General features: G+C 42.1%; 1 protein-coding gene across 1 annotated transcript in view; it reads right to left on the bottom strand.

Annotated features, from left to right (window-relative positions):
- The window catches only part of si:dkey-112m2.1 (transmembrane protein 132C), a 241,789-nt gene extending 218,161 nt beyond the window's left edge, over positions 1-23,628 (bottom strand). Inside the window, exons 1-2 of the mRNA XM_011481983.4 lie at positions 23,277-23,628; positions 22,830-23,008 (exon numbers count right to left, since the gene is read on the bottom strand). Coding sequence (XP_011480285.1) covers positions 22,830-22,878 — 49 coding nt within the window. The 5' untranslated portion in view covers positions 22,879-23,008; positions 23,277-23,628. The remainder of the gene's footprint in view (positions 1-22,829; positions 23,009-23,276) is intronic.
- Between the last annotated feature and the right edge of the window lie 737 nt (positions 23,629-24,365).

The raw sequence follows: 24,365 nt of genomic DNA, 5'->3' as shown, positions 1-24,365 counted from the left end.
GAAAAAAGCTGAAGGAGTAATATCCCTTTATATAAGACTGCCTGAAGACTCCCAGCTTTTACATTTCAGAGACTTGCCTAATTCTGATTCAACATTCAATTTGAATGTCATCAGAAAACCAAGCTTGCTTGAGTAAAATTACAGTTATAGTCCCTTTTTTGTGTCCAGTTAGAGCTCTGAACATCCAGAGAATGCCGAACACGAATGAAAAGTTTGATACCAGCTGAGCGTAAACAGCACCCTTGAATCAAATAGAGAGAATACACCTTTAGAAACCGCTCGCCCGACACCAAACAGGAGCAAAAATAAGGCCTGAGGGCTGGATGTAGCCCCCGGGGCAACTAAATCTGGCAGCCACAATAAATGATTGGCTTTTCTATCTACCAGGGAAGTGGGATCTGAGAATAATGTCACATTTAGTTTGTATGAGCTTCATTTGGGGAGCCAGATGAATACTTTGAAGCTTTTTTTTTTTGCTGTAAATGCTGCTTTGAAAGGTTTGTGACACTAATTCACAATAACATGACATACTCTATTTCACCTTTTAAAATGGATCCAAAAAATATGATATAGCGCTATGGTATTTTAATAATCTGTGACATTTTTCCCATCAATATGACCTCCACTTCATTTCCCTTCCATAAAAAAAATGTTGAAATATTTAAGGTGGTCAATGTTTTATATGGAGATTTCCAGTCTTGACAGGGATAAGTGTAACCTACATAAGAATTATAGATTCTAATACTAACATCTGAGGACAGATATACCAAATACTTTTTTACTATAAAAGTTCTTTTTTTTCAGTAAAAATGGAACTTACAAAGTTAAATAAAATCTTACATTCTATGTTAAACCTAAAAGTGTTTTAATTTAGGCCACCAGAAGCAATATGAGAATAACTGCCTTGCCCAAAGGACAAGTCAAGGCATTGGCAGGTAAGAGCATCTTTTAATCTTTATGTTAAAAATGTGGATAACAATGAGCTAGAAGTGTTAGGCAAACTATGCCTAGTGAAAACAGAAACCCTCTTTCTGGTACTTTTTTTTTTTTTTTTTCGTATGATCGTTAGGGGTATCCAGAACATTGATTGCAAATCTATTGTGTGTAGATCGTGGGCCATCAAAACTAAATAACCCAAAAAAATTAATGTTTCTTTTTTTTTTTTAATGGTGCTGTCAGCCAATCACCATTGTCGCTGTGGAGTACATCAATTAATTGAGATCCACAACTTTTTAATTATGTTAATTTTAAAATTCATCTAAAAATTTTGTTTAATTAAAAAAAAAAGTTTGATTCACTTTAAATTCTGCCATTCATAATACGTCTGTGCATTTATATGAAAATTCCAAATGATGATTTTATAATACGTGATTTTATCTAATAAATAATAATAGAGAGACAGATAGAGAGAAACACAGAGAAACAGAGAGAGAGAGGGGTCTTTTGAAGCTGGTTGTTAAAAAAGTACCTTGTGCGCCAAAAACCTCTGGGCACTCCTTGTTTACGTGTTTAAGGTTGTTTTCTTTCTTTATCCCAGCTTTAGAATAGGTCACTAACTGTTTCATTTTAGACCCTCATTGTTTTTAAAGGTCTACCTTTGTCAGATCCTCATTTTACAAAGTTTTGTTGTCCTACACTGTCCTACATCTTTTTTTTTTAACCTTTTTTCATATAAGACAGTTTCACAGATGAACTAGGTCAAGAGCCATGACGCCCAGCCACTACATCCATTTTGTGCACGGATAAAAATGTTGTCATTAGTTAATTTATGTGGAAAAAATGAGATTTTCATAAATTTATCATGAATAAACCATGTTAAAACCACGGAAGAAGTAATAATAAAAATAATAATGGATTAGATCCATTTGCGCTTTTTCAGAAGCCCAAAGTGCTTACAATGTGTCCATCATTCAGTCACTCCTCATTCATACTTGGTGATGACAGTCCCTCTAACCATCAACCGGACATTCATACACGTTCACACACCAGTGGAGCCTCACAGGAAGTGAGGAGGTTCAACAAGTGTCTTGCTTAAGGACACAAAGACGATAGGCTGGGGGGAGCGGCGATCAAACCCCCGACCCTTCGATCACCTAGGACGACCTAGTCAATCCCCGCACCCACTGCCGCAGTAGTACGCAAAGTACGAATAAAGCACGCAAACAACATGTAAATCCATGTAGAGCATGACATGGCACGTGTTTACTGTGCTGTTTTATACGCAATTCAATAGTGATTCAGTTATGGAATTGAACGTGATATCTGTGCCAAATGAACGATATAAAAGTTATACATCGGTGGCACATGTGTGAAAAGTTAGTTAGACATACATGGAACGGGCATCGAAAGCCACAAATCTGAGTATGTATCTTGCAAAAGTCACGCACAATTGCGAAAGATTACATAATAACTGCGTATAAACTATGTCGAATATGAGTAAACTCTCAACTGTCCAAACATTTTTAACAGCTCAATACCAAATTCACGTAAAGAAACCTTGGACGGACATCTGCGCACATCGACAAATGACGAACGCGAGAAACACTTATGAACTATGTAAATTACACATGTATCACAAAAGACCAAAATTTCCTCCGTGGAAAATGCTTCAAAGTCTACGTTGTGGCTGTCTGACATGGCTTTTAGAATTGAGGAAAGTAGTTGCAGAAAAGAACTGAGACTGGGTTTGTGCTGTGGTTTAACAGGGAGCAGTCACTTATTCAGGAGGCTTTTTGCCACTTGGCTGGCATGTCTCCAATGATATGATCCCCTGTTCTGATTTAAAGCCATTCATTTCCAGCGAGCTCTTTGTGTTAATACCCAAACCGAGCTGCTGATCCAGATCATCCCGCCACAATACACTCTTCTATTTGGCCAAAGCATTTTTTCTGACTGCCTCAATTCAGGTCATTCTAGTACACACACTGAATTATGAGATTAAAAAAAATGCAAAAAGAAATATCCAAAAGAGCTAAAAATCTTAACATATTCTCTTGATGAGCTACAATGTGTTGTAAAATGAAGACTTTTTATGTAAGAATAATAAAGGCTAAACAGAACATATGTTATATGAAAATCTAATTTATTTTATTCAGCTTCTATTAACTGTTAATGGTTCTTGTTCAGGTGCTTCTTTAACCTCATTTTTAATAAATAAAGTGATACAAATTTCAATGAAACATGAATTGAAGTGCTTTTCGCGATACCTTTCAGTCCGTGGAGCTCGACAACTGAACAGCCGGTTGGACAATGAAGAGCTAAGACACTCAGGAGTCCACTCATAAAATTCCAACTCCATAATCGAACTACATAAAGACAGTCTGTCAACAATAGTTCAGCAACCTTTATAAGTGAGCAGAATGAATGCTGCCGAACGATTACAGATGTAATGAAGAACATTATATGCGCAGCCTATTTAGTAAGGGCAGCGAGTAAATGTTCACGAAACTGTTGTAAGGAATATATACTGTACAACCAGAATAGAGAGCTCCAAAGAGGAGCAGGTAAAGTTTACCTCTAAAACGGAATGACAGCCCCTGAGCTGCCATCATCTCTCAATACCTGACACCTCCTTTTGTATTCATTAAGTGCTTGCTCTGACTTGACTGTTGTGCAACAATCCTCTTCATATACCGTGATTGATCTCTTAATGAAAACTTGTCATTTCCAAAATGACTATGCAAGGGCTGATTGGAGATTTCTTCCTTGTCACTTTTTAGGATTAGTTTAAAAACCTCCACAACCTATTTATTATTCGTGTTTAATGATAAGTGTCAGAGCTCCATGAGAGGTCTATCCCAATAATTTAATTGAACTGATGATCCAGTTGTTTTTTGGGCTATTAGATAACCGACCTTAAAGCTTATCATACACATTTTCTTTTAAAGTGGACAATTACAGGTCTTTTTAAACACTTTTTCATTATTTCCCATATATTAAGAGCCAAATTTTAGGCACTGGAAGCTTTGAAAATCCCAGAAGTATTAAAAATAGATACTGATTAAACAAGCGCTATGTTAATTTATGTCTCTGCGACTTTTATGGTTAGGAAAAAAATAAAATGTTTGCACAGACGGACAGTTTCCTAGTCCATTACAGTCCCGCTCAGACATATACAAACACTCATATTCCCAAATAGGGGACATATTGGAATCATCAATTAACCTATGAAGCATGTTTTTGGATTGTAGGAGGAAACTGAAGAAAATTCACACATGATAAGGAGGACATGCAAACTCCACACATGAACCAAGCTGGGATTCGAAGCAGGGCCTTCTCAACATTCTAAATCTGCATTTTGTCTTAACATACAAAAACACTATATGCTCAGCAGGTTGTTTGGACATTTTATTTCCTTGCCAGGTGTCTTGTATTTTATTGCTAAAGTTTGCCTCTGTGGTAGTAAGCAATAATGTCACAAAAGTTTGTTTGCTTCCTGCTTCAAACAAACATTAAATATTCAAATACACATTGAATAGCAGAGCTTAGTGCAGTGTTAGCCAAGTGTTCCACATAAAAGAAGCAGAATGGACTTTAGACAGTTTTTGTGGGTATAGGGAGGATGCGCATTACCTTCTTTAGTTCTAAAACCTAATGTGTCTGGAATCTTAAATTACATTTCACTGTTTTATCTACCAAATTCGGATGCATGCTCTAGATACCGAGGAGCTAGTCGGATAAAAACGACAGGCATGAGCAGAAATTTCAAAAATAAACCATTCTTTTTGCATAATTATTGGCCTGAAAAGCTAGAACTTGCCTTAAGACAATGATTAATTGAGAAATTCAAGGTAAAGATCTGAATAGCTTTCATGCCTCATGGGGAAAAAGTTTCCAGTTTAGGGTTCTTCTACAAGTGAATTTTTTTGTATAGGAGAAAAAAAAACTGCTACTATAACATTAGAATTGTATAATCTTGTTTTTGTCATGTTAAAACGTTTAAAGTCCTGTTTTCCTATTGATCTATGCTAAAAGTGTTCCCGGTGGTCTTTTAAAAATGATTATGCCGTTTTTAGCCAAAATCCCAAAAAACTGTGGTTTTCTAGTACATAGTCTCTGCAGAGCAGCAGTAATTCAGCAGAATTCCACCTGGCGCAAAGTAAGCCTGCTCCCACTTCCTATCATCCCTTTGTTTACACACTCTCCCACTAGCTTACAGCCCCTCACATCCCCAACCTAACATTCCCGATCCAATAGAAATGACGAGCTATCAAGCCATACATTTTGGAGCCAGATTCCAGCTCAGATGAGAAAAAACAAAGACGTTCATGGATTCATTGGAATGAAATGGAGCAAGGAGCTTGCCTTCTACATCACAGCAATAATCTTTTAGCATTTTTGCATCTGCTCCTGATTCACAACAATATGAATAAAGAAATATTCCGAAATGCAATTTTAAGATTAATTTTCTTCATATTTGTCCTCCATCATGACAAAAATGCCACAATGACATGTTAAAAACCAGGAAAAGAGGATTTTTATCTGAGTGGGTCTTTAACCTCAATTCACTTTTGTAAAGCAGCATGAGCAAAAAGAGGGAAAACAAAACTTAGATTAAGAGCTTTCCACCTGCCTTTGTAAAATGAAAGACAGAGCAGGAACAGAGAGTTTTGACATTAAAAAGTTGAACGGATGCATTTAGATTGTAATTTGCCAAAAGCATTATTTTTTCCAGGGCTATCTCTCAGGGTTGTGCCTCTGGAGTAGTTCATATGAGTTAAATGTTTACCCAGATTTCCCTGCAATGTTTTGCACACTGTGTTTAGTGTTTTATTGAAATTTCAAATTCTTTTTATTTCTGTCTCCTCCCAATCTCATCTATCTTAAAAAAAATTACCAAAAAATTAGTTTTTGACCACACTTTCTCATATTTTACATTTTAGTACTTGTGTCCGAGTCAGATTCAAACAACAATCTATACTGTTTATATGAAGCAGGTATCAGGTGCATCGCCCTATCCAAAGGCCTCCCAAAACGGGCAGAGTAAATCCCAGAAAAAACCTCAAGGGCGATAAAAGCCTCTTTTATGAAGCTGTTGTGCAACAGAGATATAAAAGGAGGTTAGTCTTTGTTTCACCTCGACTCTCTAGTTTAGTCGCCAATTCATGCAAACTCTCCATTTAGGCCTCATACAGCATTACGCCATTATTGAACCAAAATGAACCGACGGTAAACTGCAGCCACAGGTAGAGACGGGCTGTCTGCAGGCAAAAAATGGGCAAACCTGTACGGGGCACGCAGTTGGCCCAGAGGAAATGCTCCGCTTGGTGGGCCCGCAAATTTTTTTCTGTGTGCATATTGCAGGCGAGAGGTCGTAGCGAACACTTGAGCAATACGCAAGGGTATGTAAGGGTGAAGTAGGTGAGATGCAGGCACGCTGTACCGAACCCTGCGCACTACATTAGTGCTGTTCAGAGGATGTGCATGCCCTTCTCACACTCCTAGCATGCAGCCCAACTGATAGAAATGAGGAAATTACACAATCAGAGCATAGTTTGTGTGCACATCCTATTGACCTCCAATGGGCTTACTTATCACCTGGACCCAGTGTGTGCAGCCATTGATAAGGAGCCAGTGAACGCACCGTACTATTAGCTGAAGTGTTGCATAAAAGCCACCATATGACAGCATCACATGCAAGTCACAAGTGCGTGCGACTTACATTGTCCTTACAAATTCTTCACAATACATACCATGCTAACAACAATATTGCACTCCATTTTCATGACGTCCCTTGAGGGGGCTACAAGTGACACACCTTCTTTCCCTTTAAGATGTGGCCGCATCTCTATAAACCTCCACAGGCCCGGACAAGCTAAAAACGTGCAACACCCATACAGGTCTACGGAGCCCGTGTCCTGACATTAAGATATAAAAATATATCTTGTTCCTACAGAGACAGAAATGTGAAGGTATCTGCTGTAAATCTATGACGTAAATGAATAACAGGATCAATGATCGGCTAGTCAGTTAGCATGTAGCCTAATAGCCTTCGAATGTAAAGATACTGACTGCTAAAGTTAATAAAAGACAAGTCCTGAATATTATTATTCCTATTCGACCCTAAACTACAAAACTACAATATCAGCTGTCTGACAACAGACCAGCCAGTTGCCCAAATGCCGGCATACATGATCAGAGAGCTCTGCGGCGGAGCTAGTAGTAGCCTAGCAGGAGCTATCGTATGACAAAGCAGCCTAGTTATCATAAATCTTTTGATATTTTTCTTATATTCATTGAGACGGTAATAAAGTGATCATTTTTGTTTTTCATGTTCCTTTTTTGAACGAATATGGGTCACAGAGACACGGAAGTTACCGCTGAAAGCGGCTTTTGCCGGCGTACAGAGAGCATATCCGCGTGAATGACTTATGACGTGAATAATTATTGCCTTCGAACGGATTAATTATTGCGTTCGAACGACATAATTATTGCGTTCGCACGAGTTAATCATTTCGAGGGAACGGAATAGTATTTTGAGGGAACGCAATAGTATCTTGTGGGAACGGAATAGTATCTTGTGGGAACGGAATAGTATTTCGTGCGAACGACATAATAACCTGTGGGAACAAGATATTAATCTGTGGGATCAAGATATATTTTTATATCTTAATGTCAGGACACGGGCTCCGTACAGGTCAACCCCCCATACAGATGCATGTGCCTGTGGCATAAACAGCGGAACTCCTCAAAGTCCAATGTATGCATGAGGCAGAAAAGGTGTCACTCCATTTATGGAGGCCGTGCATTTACCTGCAGCTCGCCATCTACCTGCTGCTGTAGACAAAAAGACGAAATTCCTGAGGTCTATGTGATGACTGAACGCGGAGTTTGCAGCTGCAATGCTACAGGTGGTCAAACCTGAGCATTACAGGTAGAAACAAAACAGCTCATTAACAAAAACAATAAAACTAAGAACAATATCTAGAGCAGAAATTTTTGTCATTTCTTTGGTGTATTTTATGCAAATTTGTGGTTTAATATTTGAATGTTTTTTTGTTTTTGCTTAAAAAAAGTGATTCTGTAAAAGGTATAAGCACAAAATCAAAAGTTTGATTTCTGTTAACCCTGTGTTTCCCTTGATAAAAAGCTTTCCTACAGTTGCACACACATTGCACAAAATTAAATTAATCAGAAAAGCAGGTTAACAACAGTCCTTAGTATTTATAGGTGAAAAATGTTAGCTCGATCACTTCATTGTTACACCATTCTGTCTTCCAAAGAGCACCTGCTCCACCTCTGATCCCCTTGCGAGACGACTTCTGGATTGTAAGGGGGGCATAGATAAAAATATGACATTTTTTTATGTGTTAGATGCTTTAATAGAAGTACAGTGAAGCGCCACGAAGACGACTCGGTGGCCGAACGGTAGGGCTGCATGAAAGAGGCTTTCGTTTCCCGCAACCAGGGTGGGAGATTAGGGAACCAGGTTTTCCTCGGCTTCTCCCAGGAAAAGCAGCTTTCCGCACGAGCACATTTGCATCACAAAGGCTGCTGACACTCAGCACTAAACTTTGAGAAGACAGAAGTGGCTGGCTAAAAACGAAGACGTGATTTACCTGTGAGGCAACAGAGGTAAGAAAACCTGGATACCTTTCAGTGTGTGAACTCATGAACTGATTCCTCCAGTAAATACTTTTGTCTCAAGAACCAGGTTACCTAAGCCCATATAAGAAACTCCAACCATTCTGGATCCCAAATAAAAAGCAAAAAGATGAGCAGATTACAAATAAAAACAATTTTGTTTCTAACATGAATAAAATAGGTTTGAAAACCTTAAAAAGAAAAAAGACAAAGGAATAAAAATGTCCAAGTTTTCCAATAATGCAGTTAGCCCAATTTTTTTCAGGAACCCTTCCAAAGCTGTACAAATCAGAATCCATGCAACTTGAAGTCAAATTTGTCACTAATGTTCAAACTTTCACAGAAAATTACGTCTTACATCCATATGCAATGCATTTTTCTCTAAACTAAAACCATACATCTCACTTATGATCTGAATCCCACCACATCAAGAAAGCTGGAGCCTAATGCAGCCATTTCCATTAAAGACTCTCGTCCTTTAGAATTTTCTCTTATGAAGACATGATGAAGAGACTTCAATAAGCAGCAAAACATCTAAAAAATAAGATAAAAAATCACAGTCCAGTTGCCCTGGAAAACAGTAGTCCTGGACACATAAATTTAGACATTTATATACCACTTTAAACATTTTGGGAGCATCATCATTTTGTTGGTCACACAATGACAATAAAGGAAATTCTGATACGGATTCAAAGCTACCTTCTGTAGTTAGCATGGAACAACAAAATACTTTTCTTATGACAGCATCAGGTAAAAGTGTCTGATATGTAAAAATCTAACTTAAGCATGAGGCTACGTTCACATCTGGCTCAGCAAAGTATGTTCAAGCGAGTCCATGGTATTTTGGGCTTATGTGTTCAAAACTTCTCGCTACGCAAGTTTCTTGGTCTGTTTTTGGGCTCTACGTACAAAACGTGCAGCGTTGAAAGTTGGTAGTGATGTACAGGTAGCGTTCTTTTTAATTCACAGACGTGCCAACCGTTTGAAAATTGATAATGGAGGAGAAATTAATAACTGCAGTTTGTGCCCGGACGGAATTATATGACAGCAAGTCTTTCTTGGAATGGACCTATGAAAGAAAAAGCCTGGAGCAAAATTTGCAAAATTTGACCCTTCCAACTGTGAGTATATGTGCTAGAATTTGGTAGCGACGGTCCAGTGTGAACACCGTATCCTAAAAGCAGGTTTAAAAACCCGGGTTCAGCGCGTTCTTGACTCCTCATCACAGAGGCTTCATGACTGTCCAGCACGTAGCAAGTTAAACTAGTTCTAAACAATACATAAATGGGGATTTAGCAAGAAAAAGACTGCCTGCAGTGACAAGAAGTTTGAAAATCCCTTTGAAAAGTCATGATAAATAATGACAAATAAACAAAATTAATGAAAGTTGCTTCGATAATGCCTCAGAAAGTGTCAACGTATGACATACAAGTATGAGAAGTACATCATGCACACATAACCCATACTACGGTGTGAAGGAGATTCCATTTTCAAAAAGAACTTTGCTTTTTTAATATTTTATTAAATGAATATGTTGGTATAGCAATTGTTCTTCATAATTCAAGGTCAAATTTAAATCAAGATTGGTTTAACATGAAAGGCCATCCATTTGCAAATGTAATGGGATGTCACGGTTCCTCCGGCTGCTACTCCTCCCCTCCCTGCTCCTTCATTGGAACCAGCTGACCTGCATCTTCTCATCACCTGGCAGACCTTCTTAAGGAGATCCATCCCAGCATACTACGCCAGTCCGTTATACTCACTCCGGTGATCACGCCTGGCCTCAAGTTAAGTTACTCTCGCTTTAGTAATCCTAGCTTGTACTTACCGTCTGTCTCACGTCTTCAGGTCTTCACTCCATTGGTCACGCTGGTTCCTCGCTCCACGCTGATTACATCATCCTCGACGTCCTCGCCTTGCCTCAAGCTGGTTACGCTGTCCTCAGCGTTCACGCCTCGCCTCAAGCTGATTACGCTGTCCTCAGCGTCCACGTCTCGCCTCAAGCCGGTCACGCCGCCCTCGGCGCTCCACCACGTCACGGACTGTGAACGCCGTCCTCGGCGCTCCACCTCGCCACAGCAGTTTCCTGCATCCACGACGTCCCCTGACTTCTATAATTAAAACATCCTGTTAAATACAACGCCTTCCTGAGTTTCTTCCGGGTTCCAGCATCTGGGTCTCCCTAGTAGTCCGATCATGACAGAACGGACTGGCCATTACCCAGACCCAGCTGACCCGGAGGGACTCCGCTTGGCCGTCACTCACCAAGGCATCGCTCTGGGACGGCAAGCTGAATCCCTCAACCAGATGGCCGCCGCCCAGCAGGATCTTTTCCGTCGCTTGGACGGTATTTCTCTGGCTCTGACGGATTTAACCTCCCGAGGACCTACTAACGCCTCAGCCAGCAACACGGGTTCCGCCACCGGAAGCCCGGGCCCCGCTGCAGACAAAGCAGCTCACGAAAACATCCGGCTCCTTCCTGAGCCTTTCCTGGGTGACGTAGGAGCCTGCGGGGGATTCCTCCTGCAATGTCGTTTGATCTTCCAGCAGGCACCTCGGCACTATCATGCAGACCACAGCAAAATCACCCTTATAGTGAACTCTCTCCGGGGTAAAGCGCTTCAATGGGCTCAGGCTTACCTGACCGCTAATCCCATCTCTCAAGTTCCTTTCGAACGCTTTTTAGGCGAGTTCCGGCTGGTTTTCGACCAACCCCGCAAGGAGGAGGAGGCCACCCGGCGACTGCTAGCCCTCAAACAACGCCACAGATCCGTGAGTGACCATCTAATAGACTTTCGGATTCTAGCTGTGGAGGCGGGTTGGCCGGATATAGCCCTTAAAGGGGTGTTCTACCAATCCCTTAATGACTCGATTAAAGACCATTTATGTTCGCAACCCGAGGCTAGCTCTTTTGAAGAGCTCGTCACCGCGGCCTTGCGGTCCGACGTGCGTCTCCGTGAACGTCATGCTGAGCGCCCCCGTCAAGACAAGAGACTCCTTACCAGTGCTTCTCCTCCATTCCCTGCTGCTAACTATGTTCATGTTATGTCTCACGATTCTGTCGGACTCTCCACAGAGGAACCGATGCAGATTGGACATTCTAAGCTCACCCCTGAGGAGCGGCAGAGACGAAGAGATGAGGGGGCGTGTTTCTATTGCGGCCAGACCGGTCACCTCGTTCATCAATGTAAGCTTCGTTTAAACTCCCGAACCCCCCGTTAGAAGGCAGGCCACGGGCGGGTCAATCTTCTCTCTCTACCGAGAGACCTTTTCTTTATTTACCTGTCAAGTTAAGTTTTTCTTCTAGTGTTTTTGAAGGTAGAGCCCTTATCGACTCTGGAGCTGAGCAGAGTTTCATTGATGACTGTCTTGTTTCTGAGCTTAACATTCCCACAGAACCTTTGGATATCCCTGTCAGGGCGGCCGGATTGGGTGGTCAGGTCCTTACTCACATAACCCACCGTACTAAGGCCGTTCGTCTCATCACGTCTGGTAATCATCACGAACTCATTCAGTTTTACATTACCAAGACCCCCCAGTCTCCCATCATTCTAGGGTTCCCCTGGCTTCGCGCTCACAACCCCCAGTTCGATTGGGTTAATCTCCACGTTACCAACTGGAGCACTACCTGCATGGCTAATTGTCTTCGTTCCGCCATACCCTCGGTTTCTCCTCGTTGTGATCCAGATCCTGAGGAGATCGATCTTTCTAGGGTTCCTCCGTGCTACCACGATCTTGGGGCTGTTTTCAGTAAGACCAGGGCTGGTTCCCTTCCTCCCCACAGGCCGTACGACTGTTCCATCGAACTAGTTAAAGGCGCTACGCTGCCTAAGAGGAGGCTATTTAATTTATCAGGCCCTGAGAAACTGTCAATGGAAAAATATATCCAGGAAGCCCTCTCGGCTGGTCATATTCGCCCCTCATCTTCTCCGGTCGGTGCGGGGTTCTTCTTCGTCCAGAAGAAGGACAGAACTTTGCGCCCATGCATTGATTACCGCGACCTCAATCAAATTACTGTTAAAAATAAATATTCCCTTCCGCTTATTGACTCTGCTCTACATTCTGTTCAGGACGCTCGAGTCTTTTCCAAGTTGGACCTCCGTAACGCTTATTATTTGGTTCGCATGAGGGAGGGGGACGAGTGGAAGACCGCCTTTAACACCCCACTCGGTCATTTCGAGTATTTGGTGATGCCTTTTGGGCTCACCAACGCTCCTGCTACCTTCCAGAATCTCGTTAACGATGTTCTTCGTGATTTTTTGAACCGCTTCGTCTTTGTTTACCTTGACGACATCCTTATTTATTCACGCGATCTGGATGAACACACCCACCATGTCCGCCAGGTTCTCTCACGGCTTTTAGAGAACCGACTATATGTTAAAGCCGAAAAGTGCGAGTTTCATGTACCCACCATTTCATTTCTGGGTTTCATCATTGACTCTGGTAACATTCGCCCCGATCCGGCCAAGATCGCGGCCGTCACCAGCTGGGAACCTCCCACTTCCCGTAAACAACTTCAGAGGTTCCTCGGCTTCGCAAATTTCTACCGTCGCTTCATAAGGAACTATAGCAGCATTGCCGCTCCGTTGACTCAACTCACCTCCGTTACTAAACCGTTTCTCTGGACCCCCGAAGCTCAATCCGCATTCACTAGACTTAAGCACCTCTTTACTTCCGCTCCCATTCTATCACAGCCTGATCCTCTCCGACAGTTCGTTGTCGAGGTCGACGCTTCCGATTCTGGTGTGGGAGCGATTCTTTCCCAACGGGAGGTTGGCTCGGGGAAACTGAAACCATGTGCGTTCTTCTCTAGGAAGCTTTCTACGGCGGAGAGAAATTATGACGTCGGTAACCGCGAACTCCTCGCCATTAAACTCGCTCTGGAGGAATGGCGTCACTGGCTCGAGGGGGCTGAACATCCGTTCATCGTTTGGACGGATCATAAAAATCTCGCCTACCTACGTACAGCTAAACGCCTTAATTCACGTCAGGCCCGTTGGTGCCTTTTTTTTGACAGGTTTGATTTCACTATCACCTACCGGCCGGGTAGCAGGAACATTAAACCAGACGCCCTCTCACGTTTATTTTGTTCAGGGGATGACCAGGACAGCTCTCCCATTATTCCCCCCACATGTATTGTGGGTAATTTGACATGGGACATTGAGAGCAGGGTCATCCAAGCTCAGGGAGAGGAACCTGACCATCCTCCGGCCCCCCCTGGAACTCTTTACGTCCCCTCCTCCCTCCGCTCGGATGTCCTGGTTTGGGGGCACACGTCGCGTATTGCTTGCCATGGCGGCATTCATAGAACCCTGAGGCTCGTGCAACGTAGATTTTTCTGGCCTTCCATGGCTCGGGACGTGAGGGAATTCGTTGCGGCTTGCGACGTCTGCGCCCGCTCTAAGTCTTCCAACTCGCCGCCTGCTGGTCTCCTCCATCCTTTACCTGTTCCGCAGCGGCCCTGGTCCCATCTCGCCATGGACTTCATCACTGGGTTGCCGGCCTCTCAGGATAACACCGTCATTCTTACAGTTGTCGACCGTTTTTCCAAGGCTGCCCATTTCATTCCCCTTCCCAAGCTGCCCACGGCCACCGAGATGGCTGACGTCTTGGTTCGAGAGGTATTCAGGCATCACGGCATCCCCAGTGATATTGTCTCCGACCGCGGGCCCCAGTTCATATCCCAGGTCTGGCGGGCTTTCTGTTCTGCTCTGGGTGCCACGGTTAGCCTCACATCCGGTCATCATCCCCAGTCAAATGGGCAAGCGGAGCGTGCAAACCAGGAGCTCGAGGCCGCCCTCCGTTGTGTGGCCGCCCAAAACCCCTCCAACTGGTCTTCATTCCTGGCATGGATCGAGTACGCCCACAACAGCCATCCGTCTGCTGCTACCGGTATGTCCCCGTTTGAAGCGTCCCTCGGATACTCTCCACCCTTGTTCCCCTCCCAGGAGCTGGACTTGGCGGTCCCGTCGGTTCAGCATCACCTGCGACGCGCCCAGCGTATATGGACTCAGGCCAGGGCCGCTCTCCTGCGCACTAGAGAGAGGAACTGCAGGATCGCTAATCGCCACAGGGTGGAGAGCCCCGCCTACCAACCGGGACAGAGGGTTTGGCTGTCTTCACGGGACATACCGCTCCAGGCCACCTCCCGTAAACTGGCTCCACGCTACATTGGACCTTACCCCGTCGAGAGGGTCATAAACCCCTCCTGTGTGCGGCTGCGGCTCCCGGCGGCGCTTAAGGTGCACCCCACGTTTCATGTCTCGCAGCTTAAGCCTGTCCAGGAGAGTCCTTTGTGCCCGCCGTCCGCTTCCCCACCGCCCGCCCGGGTCATCGACGGCGCTCCTGCCTACACCGCCAGCAAGGTGTTGGACGTCCGCCGCCGGGGGCGCGGTTTCCAGTTTCTGGTGGACTGGGAGGGTTACGGTCCGGAGGAGCGCTCATGGATCTCCCGCTCCCTCATTCTGGACCGTACCCTCATTGATGATTTCTTTCGGGACCACCCTGATCGTCGTCCGGGACCGCCTGGGGGCGGTCGTTGAGGGGGGGGTACTGTCACGGTTCCTCCGGCTGCTACTCCTCCCCTCCCTGCTCCTTCATTGGAACCAGCTGACCTGCATCTTCTCATCACCTGGCAGACCTTCTTAAGGAGATCCATCCCAGCATACTACGCCAGTCCGTTATACTCACTCCGGTGATCACGCCTGGCCTCAAGTTAAGTTACTCTCGCTTTAGTAATCCTAGCTTGTACTTACCGTCTGTCTCACGTCTTCAGGTCTTCACTCCATTGGTCACGCTGGTTCCTCGCTCCACGCTGATTACATCATCCTCGACGTCCTCGCCTTGCCTCAAGCTGGTTACGCTGTCCTCAGCGTTCACGCCTCGCCTCAAGCTGATTACGCTGTCCTCAGCGTCCACGTCTCGCCTCAAGCCGGTCACGCCGCCCTCGGCGCTCCACCACGTCACGGACTGTGAACGCCGTCCTCGGCGCTCCACCTCGCCACAGCAGTTTCCTGCATCCACGACGTCCCCTGACTTCTATAATTAAAACATCCTGTTAAATACAACGCCTTCCTGAGTTTCTTCCGGGTTCCAGCATCTGGGTCTCCCTAGTAGTCCGATCATGACATGGGAATTAATGAAAGAAACGCTGGAGGTCATAGAAAGACAGGATGGGATGCAGGGAAGCCGTGCACTGAAAACATCTTTCTTCTTCTGCTCACTATTATGAAGTTTTGATTCAAATGGACAAATCTGTTTTTTTTTTGGTACCAGCATGCTGAAAACAAAAGCAGGGTACATGCAGTTTGATGTTTGCTCCTACTCACACCAGAAAACAACACGCCAGAGCCGTCTGAACAGCTCCTAACAAGACCAAAGCAGTTTTTCACTGAAAACTTCTTTGATGACCACATGCCAGAATGCAGCTTCACGTCGAGTGGGAAAGTCTCACTTTCTCAAAGAGTGTCTCACTTATAAAGTTACAGACTGCATGAATGTGAAAGTTCCAAAAGAATTTTTTTTTAAACTTCAGTCCCAATAAGATCACAGGAAATTCAGATGGAACTTCCAAACACGGTTTCATGCTAAATATTTCCAAATCTGACTGTAGCACAGTCCAAGATTGTATGAGTTGTATTGATAAAAATTGTTAAAAGTGATTAACCAAAATATAATAATTGTAAAAAAATAATTGGAAAATGTCAGAGATACAAAAGTTTTTGCCCCATGTTCTTTTTCTGTCAAAGTATGATTACAACTGCATTAAAGGGAGCTAACTGTAACTTAAAAAACAAAAAAAAGTTTGTTTTTTTTGAGGATAATGCCAGTTGAGTCACAGGAAGCAATAAAGGCATATGAAAATATGATCAACTTAAATAAATCTGATAAAAATTGTGCGGTGTTTTTAAAAAGTTCTTGCAGCATTTTTCTCATGACTGAAGACATCTATAAAGAAATTTCAGCTTAAAATTGCATTTCTGAGGATTTCTTTATTAAAAATCTTGTGAATTGAGAGCAAACAAAATAATGCAGTTTGAAAAAGATTGTTACTTATGTGTGTGGGGCCATGGGTCGTATGTTTTAACGGAGGGGAATGGGAAAGGTGAAGGGTGGGTTTGGTTTTTATTTGTAATATTGTGTTTTTGTTTTGTTTTTGTTTGAAAGGTTTAAGTGCTACGAGTTGGGCAATATATGAGAAGCACTTTCTTTATAAATAAAGTTTGGTTTGGTTGGTAAAAATTTAAAAACGGGGGACTACAAGCTCCCTGCTCCGCTCCATTTCAATTCACCCGCTTGCTTAAAACTATATGCATGTATGTCTTCGTTTACCTTGTCTGAGCTGGTATCTGGATCAAAACTGTAAAGCTGGATAGCTCTGATATTGCTCCCAATTTTTCTTGCCCCGCTAATGCTAGGTTGGGGTTGAAAGAGGCTGTAAGCTAGCAAAAGAGCATCTAGACAGATGGGTGACGGGAAGAGGGTGCGGGGAAGTCCTACCCTCAGAGGTGAATATCTAATTAACTACTGCTGCTGCTGCTCTCCGCACTAAGGAGGGTACCTGATTATTAGATGCACCGTCAATGTATGGTCTATTTTCAAGCTTATGTCATATATAAGGTGCACTGATTTCTAAAGCACATTTACAAGACCCGTCATGCTACTGCTTAGCTATGTAGTCACAGGGGCCCCAAGTCTAGGTCTCCCTGTGCCTGTCCCCAGCCCGGATAAAAAAATACAAGGTTGTGTCAGGAAGGACATCAGACGTAAAGAAAAAAATCTCTGTATAACCACTTGTGCATATCAGTGAAAAGCTGCTTCACTGTGGTGAGCCTTAATGGGAAATACTGAAAGATGAACAGCAATTAAGCGAGACAAAAGACTCAGGCTACACATTAGCCACGTTAGAAGTGTTACCCACATTGGTGTTTTCACAACATATGCTACTCCAAACCTTGTTTGCGACACATAAAAACATTAGCCGTGTTAGCCTGTTTACACAACCCCCGACCACACATTTTGACAGAGTTCTCAAAATCTCTCAGAAGATAATCGGAGTGGGACTTCAAACTTTCAAGTCACCTGCTAATGCCAACTTCACTAAGGAAAGTCAAAAAGAGCCAAAAGGAAACCTCAAAAGTACAGCAGAGTTTGATAAATTGGTTGCCAGGTGGAATACAGACTGAATCCACAGAAAAATCCTCCAGATTTAACTGAAATTTTGAGCTCCTGTTGTTTTATGTGTGTATAACTTGCCTTCTGAGCAGTTCTATTGGCTTTTCCAATAAAATAAATATTTAGTCAGGAAAATGTAAAACTTCAGTTTTTAACAACTTGGGTTTTTATTGACTAAGTTTGTTCCTGCTAGTTTAGCATTTATGTTTGGTAAAAAAAAAAAAAAAAAAAAAAACTTCACTGCATTTTTTGTGTCAAACTTTTTAATATAAAGTCCATAATTTAAATAAAAACTGCATGCTTAAACAATGACATCATTGAACATCAAACATTCTTTTACCTTTGCTACCTAATGGAAGACAAAAACCATGAACCTAACAGAATAGAAGCTGTTTCAATTAACTGGTGACAAGACCAAGGCCAAACACACCCAATCTAAAGATGGCCTTGTGGAATGACAAGCATAAAAAGTCTTGTTCTATGTAGGCCCTACCAGGCTATTGTCTGACAGGGGGTAGCTAAAATAAACTCTAAAAACTTAAATGAGACGGTGTAGTGCTGGAAAACATACAGGACCCAGGTTCAGCGCGACATATATAGAGAGAGTAATCCACTTCTTCCATAATTTATCCATGAATTTGGAGAATCTACGTGTTAAAGCCACTTTAACAATAAAAGCTGTTTTTGGCATGTTTGATTCTTGCCATCATCATCTTTCAAAATGTTACTGGATTTTTTAAATGATGAGGATAAAATTAATTTAGCTACAGACACAAACATTGCCAGGCTTGATTTCCAGCAGGTGGTGTGGAAATCTGCACTATGCATTCGAAGTTTATGGAAGCTGTTTGTGCTCAGTGAGACCCACTCCAATAAAAATTGTATTTTTGGCGTTTTTTACAAGTTCCTGTAGCATTTTTCTCATGATGGAGGACATATATAAAATCATTTAAGCTTAATACTGAGTTTCTGATTGTTTGTCCAGATTGTGATGAATCAAGAGCAAATTAAAAAAAAGGCAGTTTGAAAAAGCTCTCAGTTGTGACGTAGAAACTGAAATAGGTGGGCCACAAGCTCGCTGCTCTGCTCCATTCTGATGCATTTACAGATAAATAGAACCAATTACGTCTTTGTTTTCCTCATCCGAGCTGGTATCAGGCTCAAAACTGTACGGCTGTATGGCTCTGATATTGCTTGCCGTTTTTGGTGCACCAGTAATGTGCACCAGTAATGTTATGTCAGCGCTGTGAGGGACCTCTAAGCTAGCAAGAGAGAGTGTACACAAAGGGATGATGGGAAATGGGCAAAGCTCCACAGCTCAGAGGTGAATTTCTAAAATCGCTTAAAATGACAATCATAATTAAAAGACAGCTGGGAAAGCTTTAAAAAGAGCTCAAAGATGATTGGACTGGGACTTTAAGAAAAAGAAATTAAAAAAAAAAAAACATATTTTTTTATTTCTCCCACCTCAGCTTCAAAAGCTATTAATTGTAAAATTTGAACATTTGTTAATATGGTTAAAGCCCAATGATAATGCAGAGATATAAAATTATTACTCTGACTCATATTGTTGTTCATAACATTCTGAAAGCCTGATATGATCCTTAATGCATTTATATATGTAGCAATTCCTTGAGTTTCATTCCTTACCATAAGCAACTGCAATTACAAAAGTTCAAATCAGTAAGTTTTTTTGCACATTCTCCTTTCAGGTGGAACTTCAAATCAGTTTTTCTTGTTATTCCTCCTTCCTTCTAAGAATGTTTCATGATTGTTCTCCTAAAGAATTCTTTGCATTATTTATTTTTCAACAGCATACAAATTCTAAGAAAACTATTTTAAAAAATGGAATGATTGCTTTTGTAGCTATAACTATCTGAAAAACCTTTGATATGCATGGAATGTTTTTTTTTTTTTAATTGGAACTGTCAGTTTACATCAAGAGCTGTAGTAAACAAAATTCATAGAGATATTATTTAATGTTGCTATTTTGAGGGGGGGAAAGAGCAACTTTATAAAAGATGGTCAGTTTCACTAATAAGGAAGTATGCTAAAGTTTCAATTTTTAAAACCAGAAATACAAAAGTCTATCATTAGGTCTTGATTACAACACTGACATGGACCAATGCTGGTAAATGTTTATGAACAAAGAAAATCCTTGGAAAATACATAAGGTTATTATTTGTATTTGTTTCTGAAAGCAATTTCTTTTGGAATCAAAGAATGTGCAATGGTATTCCAGATTTTTCAATCCCATAACCTGAGCTGAGAAGGGTTCAACAACTAAATCATTTTATACTGTTATTTTATGTTTTACTTAGTTTTGTATGATCTAAATGCATCTACTAAAGTTCATCTTTAAAAAAAGAAAAAAAATAAATTTGCCAGAGAACCTGAGGAATCAACCTACCAACTACACACAGATCAAAACATCAAAGGTGGAAGAACTGAGGGTGTGAAAACACTTGAGTTGTAACAATCAAGAAAAGCAGGAAGTGAATTTGCAGCCTAAAGACAAATTCTACAAAATAAAACAGGAACTAAAACTTAAGAGAGAGAAAAAAAGTATTTAACTGTGAGGCTTTTTATCTTAGCTAAAAGAAATATAGCAAAACAATGATGAAAGACTTGGTAACATATGGCTTGCAAAGGAAGACATTTTCACAGACTTTTTTTTTTTAAGGAAAGATATTAATCAGCCTTTTCTAGGGGAAAAAAATCCCATTTATGTTTTTCCATAAGAAGAAAAGTGTTCCTTCTGCAAGAACTGCCAGCATATATCCTAATATATTGAGAGTGAAGTATTTCCAATTGTGCTGACATTCAGTCTGACAGAGGACTGTGCTGTATCTTTATTCCATGTGCCTGTCAGTGCGCTTGCCTTCCACAGACAACAACCTGTGAGTGAAAGCAATCAGGTGGTTTGAGACTCATAATGTCCTCTGAGACTCGGAGCAGCTGGGGTTGACTGACAAGAGGAAACCTTTCCCTTTCCCTCCTCTTTTAGTCCTTCTCTCCATTCCAGCCAGAGCTGGTTAGGTCGGTCTGATTAATCAGTCATGTCTATAAGGGAAACGTGGGTAAAAAGAAAGGGGCAACCAAAAAGATGAATATTTTAAATTCTTTTTTCCAATCTGTTCGTGCTTAGATTGAACTTTTTAATCCACTGGTGTTCAGTTATATAAAAGGAAAGATGAAGGGTTTCATGGAATATGTCATAAATAGTGAAACAAAAAGCTGGGAATAGGGCCTTTTAGTGGCATATATCTAAAGCAAGAAATTAAGCCAAATTATTCACATTTTGATGCTCTGGGTTACAAAATCAGCAACATTATGAAAAGGTTTTAAGATGTTTTAGGAGTAAATTGATCTCGATTACACCAGTAGTCCAATGTATTTTTATATTTAAGGAAAAATGATACATGTTGTGGGGAAAAAGGTGTTAAATAAAGCAATTGATATGACAGTTTTAAGAACTTGTACAACTCCAAGATTGGCCTTTGATTGACAAAAACAGTTTGTTGTGAACCTGAAAGTTGTGTCCATACTCTTCTAGCGTAGCCTAAAGCTACGGATTCACCGAACATATGATGCATGTTCAAAACTGCGCTAAAAGCAGGTTCCTGAATGAGAGTATAGCCCATGTTGTTCTCACTGGACAAGCAAGGGGCTTTATCTTCTTTTTATATCGTTTAAAACTTCACATCCACAACCTATTAGTTGGAATAGGCTTGGTGTGGAATGTCAAAGTGGTACAAATCTCGGAAATCTTACTCCAGGCATATTCTGTCACAGCTCTATATCAATACGTGAAAGTATCGTAGAGTTCCAATAGGACCTGGCTGCAGACAGAAACATCCAGAACTGGAAGTTCTCAAACCCCATATTGCTCAGAATAAACTTTATTTTAAATGGCGACCCTAACAGTTGTAGTTTTACCGTTTTAAGCTTTAATTCAAGTTTTTTTTTTTTTTTTTTTTTCATAATTCTGAACCATTTTGGGTTCCAGTTGGGGTTATAGTAAGTTTTATAATTTCCACTTCCAGATAATTATGTTAGGCGCCACCTTGTTTGCAGCCAGGTCCCTCTCTATAATTCCAGCTGGGCACAAATAATAAATGTAGTCTCCATGATCAATTGTCAAACGGTTGGCACGTCTGTGAATTAAAGGGGACGCCATCCTGACCACACTGCAAAATCCAGTGTGGTCAAACTTCAACTTGGTTTAACTTGCAACGTGCATTTAACGGCCACTGGTTTTGTACATAGAGCTCGAAAACAGTCGTAGAAACTTGCATGGCTGTGCGTGAATGCAAGTTTTGAACGTGGAAGCCCAAAATTCACATTTCTCTTTTCATTGGAAGTGGTCACTTGAGGGCAATGTGAGCATTGCCTCTCGGCTCTGTCTTCAGAGGGTTTCACTGGTATCTTTAAGGATATCTTTCCATTTGTAAAGTAGCAGTTAGCATTTAAAAAGTGAACATGGAAGAAAGTGGATTTTCACAACATAATGCAAGTTGTTTACACGCACCATCAAAAACACAACCAACTGAAAAGCTTACAAATGCATCTTTAAAAAAAATATAATAAATGCGGGGGGGGGGGGTATTTCTCTTTTTTCTCACTTTTGGACGTGCAGACCTGCACAAATCTAAAGGGGGGGGGGGTGCACCCCTTCCTTTCCCTTGGGTTGTGTCTGCAGCCTGTTGTTATTCTTGCTGCGCTGCAGAGCCATGCTCACTTATTGTCTGCACCCTTTTGCTGCACAGCACCCCATGCACAAGCCTACATACTCTCTAGGCATCTGTCACAGTTCAATCCTCTTAATATTACAAGTCATTTTGTATTCTGCCACAACAGCTTACAGCTAATTATATGTCTCATAAATTATATATGTGCTGTTGGCAGAAAAGCATGCAATTTGCATTTAATTAAATGTTCTAGGCTGAATAAAAATCACTCAGTAAAGGTTGATGTATTTACAGTGTCGCCTTTCTTTCTTTCATCCCACGGCCAGCAATGCTCATGAATCCTGTTGAGCTGTGGAGTTTTTTCCTCCTGTGAGGGCTCACCTGTGCACAGGAGAAGTGCGGTGAGTCCCACGCACTGGCGCGTCCCCATGTCTCTTTTTTTTCTCTGCGGGCTCGTTCGGATCAGACCTGCGGGTAACTCCCTCAAGGGAAAAGGGCGCAACTTTTTTGCACACTATTTATTCCCTTGGAGCAGATATCCTCCATGCGCGCGACGCAACCTGCGAACACAGACACGGAGAGAGTTCCAAAACGTCCCTGAGACGCATGTGAGCCAAAATAAAAGGGCATTTGTGGAAAATAGTCTGCGATCATTCAAATAACTTTTTTAAAAAGTTGAATTTAGAGTTAAATGACTAATGTAGGGAGCACAAATAAAAACAGCATTTTTTTTTTACGAAGAAGATGTCATGAAAAAAGGCAAACAGAATTTAAAGCAAACAAGTCTGGGAAAGTGCTGCAGCATCGGTGCGTGCGTGCGCCTCTTACCATTCCTCCTTCCATGCCCCAAAATCCAGCGTTGATGTAAACCGGGAGACTCCAAACCGAATCAGCTGTTTATCCCGAATGGTAAAGAATCCCCGTCAGTTTTGACAAATTGGCAGCTGTTTCCTTCCCCCTTTTTTCCCTCCTCCTCACCCGCCGTAGGAGCTATAAGTTCAAATCTTTTTTTTATTTGGAAAAATCGGGATTTAAAGTCCTACAACTTTCCCCCAGCAGATGAGGAGAACGGCGTGCGGGAAACAGGCGGCGGCGGTGAAGTGGCATCCAAGCTGCAGCCCGTGTGCGCCCCGTGGCCGTGGACGCTGCTGCAGAAGCTGAGGGGATTACAAGTGCGCGCGTTTGCGTGCGCTGCGTTTCAGTAGGAGCGGATGGGTGGGGGTGGGGGTGGGGGGGTCACATCCTTCAGTTATTCACTGCCAGCTATAATAATGCCCTGAATGATTTGGCTTCTTTTGTTCCAAACTGCTGGAAAAGAAAGTTTTGGGGTCAGAGAGGAGCTCCATCGTGGTGATGTGCCTAATTGCATTTTTTTTGGCTGGATGGAGAAAATGAATGAGGGTTAAGACATGGGAGGACTCTGAAGACGAGAGTGGGAATTATTTCCCGCCTTTGGAGTGCAGGTAGAAGACTCCAATCTCCTCATTTGTTCTGCTACAGCACAAACCAGAGTGCATGATTTCAAGACGCGCCACAGCAAGCTTTTCCACGCATGCAAATGACAATTACATGCGGGTCAACTGCGGTGAAAGTGGTCTGCGGGGTCAAATATGGGTATTTAATTGCATTATGCCTGCAATTTGGGCGGATGTCAGAGGAAATGCAGTCTGGTGTTAGAAACCTGTTGGGCCACAAGTCTGTCATGAGAGCTAACAGTGCCCCCTATAGGCCACCTTCTCACTGCAAGCGGCTGCCCTCTGACACAATGTTTGTGAATGCGGCAGAAACACCTGAAAAACGCTGATGGAGGCACCAACAGCAGACCCGATGAAGCAAAGAAACTTTTGCTAAAAAATAAAAAAAAGGAAAAGTGTTTTTTCCCCCAATGCTTTTAGTTCAAATGCATTTAAAAAAAAC

This window comes from Oryzias latipes, chromosome 12 (assembly GCF_053564925.1).
Source record: "Oryzias latipes strain Hd-rR chromosome 12, Olatipes_Hd-rR_3.1".
In the NCBI taxonomy this organism is placed as follows: Eukaryota; Metazoa; Chordata; class Actinopteri; order Beloniformes; family Adrianichthyidae; genus Oryzias; species Oryzias latipes.
This window is presented reverse-complemented; position numbering and strand designations above follow the sequence as displayed.